At 53.1% G+C, this 4,784-nt stretch overlaps 1 protein-coding gene across 1 annotated transcript; it reads left to right on the top strand.

Moving 5' to 3' along the window:
- Nucleotides 1–265: 265 nt before the first annotated feature.
- Nucleotides 266–4,784, top strand: LOC105050347 (protein SMAX1-like). Its single transcript, XM_010930318.4, has 3 exons — nucleotides 266–1,990; nucleotides 2,482–2,785; nucleotides 2,888–4,784. Exons 1-3 carry the CDS (start codon nucleotides 690–692, stop codon nucleotides 4,538–4,540), a joined length of 3,258 nt encoding a protein of 1,085 aa, XP_010928620.2. The 5' UTR covers nucleotides 266–689; the 3' UTR covers nucleotides 4,541–4,784.

Here is a 4,784-nt window from a genome sequence, read left to right as displayed (position 1 = left end):
CAAATTGAAAAGAAAAACTGAAAAGATGAAAAAGGTGATGAGAGAAGGAGATAGCTTTTGTCTCGTAGAAAGCCAACTCCTTGTCCCAAAAATCCTCCCCCTTTCCCCAAGCTTATTCTCCTCCTCCTCCTCTCTCTTCTCCCCTCATTCCCTTCTCTCTCCCCGCAGAACCGAGTCTCTTCCTCTTCCTTAAAAAAATACAAGGAGCAACAGATAAAAGGAAGAAGATTCTATTCGTTCCCTCCCCCCTCCTCCCCTTCACCTCCTTCTAACCTCCGCACAATCGAACAAAAAGAAGGCCACTCCATTTCTTCTTTCACCCTGATTGTCTGCATCCTCTCTCTCATTCCCTTCGCCTCCAAATCTCTTACAATTCCCTTCACATTTCTGCTGGTAAAGTGGTACCTCCAATTTGATATTCTCCTTTTGTGTGAATTTCCCGGTATAAAACAAATAAACAGAGGAAGACCTGTTGGCTTTCTTTTACCTTTCCCGAACCTTTATTTCTCCACAGCTTCCCTTCTTCTTCTTCTGTATCATTGTCTTCTTTCTAATTCCTTGTCTGGAGGAAGAACAGAGGCTAAATAAAAAGTTCACCTTTTTCTTGGTTTCCAATGTGTGTAAGGTTTGAAAGTTGAGATTTCCATTCATTAGATTAGAATTAGAAGGGGGAGAAAAGGAGATTCGAGATGAGGGCGGGACTGAGCACAATCCAGCAGACGCTGACGCCGGAGGCGGCGAGCGTTCTAACGCAGTCGATTAAGGAGGCGGCGCGGAGGAACCACGGGCAGACCACCCCCCTCCACGTGGCCGCCACCCTCCTCGCCGCCCCCTCAGGCCTCCTCCGCCAGGCCTGCGTCCGATCCCATCCCCACTCCTCCCACCCCCTCCAGTGCCGCGCCCTCGAGCTCTGCTTCTCCGTCGCCCTCGACCGCCTCCCCGCCTCCTCCTCTTCCTCCTCCAACCCCAACAATCCCGCCACTAATTCCACCAACTCCAATCCCGCCACTAATTCCACCACCTCCTCCTCCTCCTCCGGCGTCGCCGAGCCTCCCATCTCCAACGCCCTCATGGCCGCCCTCAAGCGCGCCCAGGCCAACCAGCGCCGTGGCTGCCCGGAGCAGCAGCAGCAGCCGCTTCTCGCCGTCAAGGTCGAGCTGGAGCAGCTCATCGTTTCCATCCTCGACGACCCCTCCGTCAGTCGCGTCATGCGCGAGGCCAGCTTCTCCAGCACCGCTGTCAAGACCACCATCGAGCAGTCCCTCGCCTCCTCCTCCGCCGCCGCCACCGCCCCTTCCACCCCCAGTTCTCCCTCCTCGGCTCTCGGCATCAATTTAGCCCACCGCGCCACCCCGCGGAACCTCTACATCAACCCCCGCCTCCACCAGAGTCAAGCCAACACCGCCGCCGCCGGTGGCGGAGCTGACCCCCACCGCAGAGAGGAGGTGACCCGGGTGGTGGACATACTGATGAGATCCAAGAAGAGAAACCCGGTCCTCGTCGGCGACTCCGACCCGGGCGCCGTCATGCGAGAAGTACTGCAGAGGATCGAGTCCGGCGACGCCCCGTCGCTCCTCCGGGCCGCCCAAATCATCTCCGTGGAGAAGGAATTCGAACGGACCCAAATTCCGTCAAGGATCGGAGAATTGGGTCGCTCGATCGAGGCCCGGATCGGTGGAGGCCACGGCATCGTCCTCAATCTCGGGGACCTAAAATGGCTGGTGGAGAGCCCTGCCGGCCTCGGGGCTTCTTTAGGTCCAGCACCAGCTCAGCCACAGGCGATCATCTCGGAGATGGGCCGGGCGGTGGTGGTGGAGATGGGGAGGCTTTTGAAGAGCTTCGGCGAAAGTGGCCGGCTGTGGCTCGTCGGGACGGCGACGTGTGCCACCTACCTCCGGTGCCAAGTCTACCACCCGACGATGGAGAACGACTGGGACCTCCAGGCTTTGCCGATCGCCCCGAGGTCGCCGCACCCTAGTATTTTCCCGAGGTGTGATTTTTATTCCCATTTTTCCTGCTCCTCTTCCTCTTCCTCTTCAGCAGTTTAAACGCAAGTCCCTGTATTGCATTCCTTTTTATTGCCTTGGTTCGGTAGTTTCTATTTTTGGACCCATCATTTAGCGAACAGTACTAGTTTGTCTGATGGAGTTGGTCGTTCTTTCTTATGCTACTATTGTTTATTAATCATGAGTTGCAACCCATAACAGAGGGAGGGAATGTAAACTTGTGCCATTTGGGAACTTGTTTGATGTTGGGTCTTTATATGGTAATGTTGAAGCAGTGAGCAAGACAGGCTTTTTGCTCTGCCATCTGATTGTATTCTGATTTTATCTGAGAGTTTTTTTTTTGGTAGAAATCTTACCTGATAGTTTAGGTTCAGGTAGCTTTGTAACTATACTGCCGATAGATTCATTGGTTCATTTATGAACTTTGGAGCAAACATGGTTGCCTTGAAGCTGAACTATGGTGCGAAAATTGCAGGCTTGGAGGCAATGGAATCCTTAGCAGCTCGGTTGAGACTCTCGCCCCGATGAAAGGTTTCACAGCAATGGGCACTACAACCATACCTTTAAGACAGCCGCCTGAAGGCGCCGACCATTCCCAATGGACAACCCTCTGCCCACCATGCATGCAGAATTATGAGCGTGAAGTGGCCAAGCTTGCTCCAGAGGAGTCCGAGAAATCATCTTCCAAACCAGAAGCTCATCAGGCATTGCCTCAATGGCTCCAGCTTGCGAAGCTGGGCAATGGAGACTGTGCTAATTCCACAGCTGCCTACTTTCAGGTCTGAATGCTCTTGCCATCATTGTCTAATCCAATTTATGAAGTGAAACTGTATTGGTCCTTGAAGCTGATTCTTTTGAACTGTGGCTGTGCTCTTCTGCAGTCGAAGGAACAAGAGTCCGTGCGGAAGCCGAGCCCAGAAGAGCTGCTGAAGAAGTGGCGCGACACATGCTCCCGCCTCCACCCCAAATTCCAACCGATGCTCCTCAGCTTTGAAAGGCCTCAAGCTCCAGCCCTTCGAATGCCCGTCTTGGGCAATTCAACCATGGTTAATCCTCGCCCACCATTTGAACCCAAATTAACACTCGCTCACAGCCCTCCCCCTCTTCAAATGAATAGCAGTCAGCGCAACACTACACCTACCTCATCGCCGGAGCAGCCTTTTTGCCCTCCAGGAAGCCCGGTAAAGACCGATCTTGTTCTTGGGCATTCAAAGGACTCTAAGGATAATTCCTTGGAAAAGACTCATAAAGAGCGCATGAAGGACCTAGCTGGGTGCATGCAGGATGGATTTTCGGAGCAACAGAGAGCTAAAACTGCTGGTATTTCTGACATAGACTCCTTCAAGAGGCTCTCCAAGGGACTCACCGAGAGGGTCGGTTGGCAGCCAGAGGCAGCCTCCACCGTAGCCACTGTCGTGATGCAGTGCAAGTCTGGCAATGGGAAGCAGCGGAGCTTTCGGCCAAAGAGCGACACTTGGCTTCTTTTCATCGGCCCTGATAAGGTTGGGAAGTCGAAGATGGCGACCGCCCTGTCCGAGCTGGTGTTTGGCACCGGCCCGGTGACTGTAAATTTTGGTGGCATCCCACAAACGGATGGCAATGATGGAGAGTCCAAGACTAATTTCCGAGGGAGGACCTCCCTGGACCGGGTGGTAGAGGCCATCCGCCGGAACCCCTTTTCAGTGGTTGTGCTCGAGGACATCGATCGAGCAGATGGGCTTGTCCAGGGGAGCATCAAGCATGCAATCGAAAGGGGCCGACTGCCCGACTCCTATGGCCGGGAGGTCAGCTTGGGGAGCGTCATATTTATCCTTACTGCTGATTGGTTGCCGGAGGAGCTGAGGGCCTCCACTGACTCCATTGTGCAGTGCGAGCAGAAAATATTGGACTCAGCCAATTGTGGGTGGCAATTGGAGCTCTCCATCGAGGACAGTCCGGCCAAGCGTCGAGCAGATTGGCGACACGATGATGATCGAACTGTGAAGCCAAGAAAGGAGTTGTCCAGTGGGACAGGCCTATCACTCGATTTAAATCTGGCGGCAGGGGTGGATGATGATGTCGAGGAAGGCTCACGGAACTCCAGTGACCTCACTGTGGAGCACGAGCTCGGGAAGAGAAGGTTGGCAATCAAGTGTTCGACCTCATCGGCAGCCTCTGAGCTAATGGAGTTGGTGGATGATGCGGTAGTGTTTAAGCCTGTGGACTTCGGCCCGCTGCGGAGGAAGGTCTCGGAGTCCGTATCAGCCAAATTTGCCACAGTAATGGGTGGCGGACGGTCGATACGGATTGACGAACATACACTCGATTGGATGGTCGGAAGCCTATGGCTCGCCGGAGCCACCAGTTCCGGCGGATTCGAGGACTGGGTGGAAAGGGTGTTGGTCCCCAGCATTGAGCAATTGAAGGGTAATTTGAAGGTCGATGATGGAATGGCAGTCGTCAGGCTTTCTACGGTGAAAGGTGGGCAGCCACGGAGGAGCAGCAGTGGTAACTGGCTTCCGGGGACCGTGGCCATTGCCATAGATGGTCGCTAGGGAAATGGTGGGCGTTTTCACATTGGTTAAGGGTATATATGTAAATATAATTACATCCTCTTTTTTTTTTTTTTTTTTCCGCTGGACGTTCTCGCCTTTCTTGGGTTGTTAGTGTCGGGGAAGAATCTTAACTACCAATATGTCCGGAGACTGGAGGTGAGAGGCTTAGCGCTCATATAATTCGTAATTTTGAGGATAATTACTTATAAGTTCTTTAGAATATTATTTTATTTATTTTATTGGA

Source organism: Elaeis guineensis, chromosome 8 (assembly GCF_000442705.2).
Source record: "Elaeis guineensis isolate ETL-2024a chromosome 8, EG11, whole genome shotgun sequence".
NCBI lineage: Eukaryota > Viridiplantae > Streptophyta > Magnoliopsida > Arecales > Arecaceae > Elaeis > Elaeis guineensis.
This window is presented reverse-complemented; position numbering and strand designations above follow the sequence as displayed.

What these genes read in the sequence shown, in the direction of transcription:
- LOC105050347 (XM_010930318.4), top strand. Translation starts at nt 690, where the DNA reads ATGAGGGCGGGACTGAGCACAATCCAGCAGACGCTGACGCCGGAGGCG. An exon ending in CACCCTAGTATTTTCCCGAG is followed by an intron (nt 1,991 to 2,481) that starts GTGTGATTTTTA and finishes CGAAAATTGCAG; the next exon opens with GCTTGGAGGCAATGGAATCC. An exon ending in CCACAGCTGCCTACTTTCAG is followed by an intron (nt 2,786 to 2,887) that starts GTCTGAATGCTC and finishes GCTCTTCTGCAG; the next exon opens with TCGAAGGAACAAGAGTCCGT.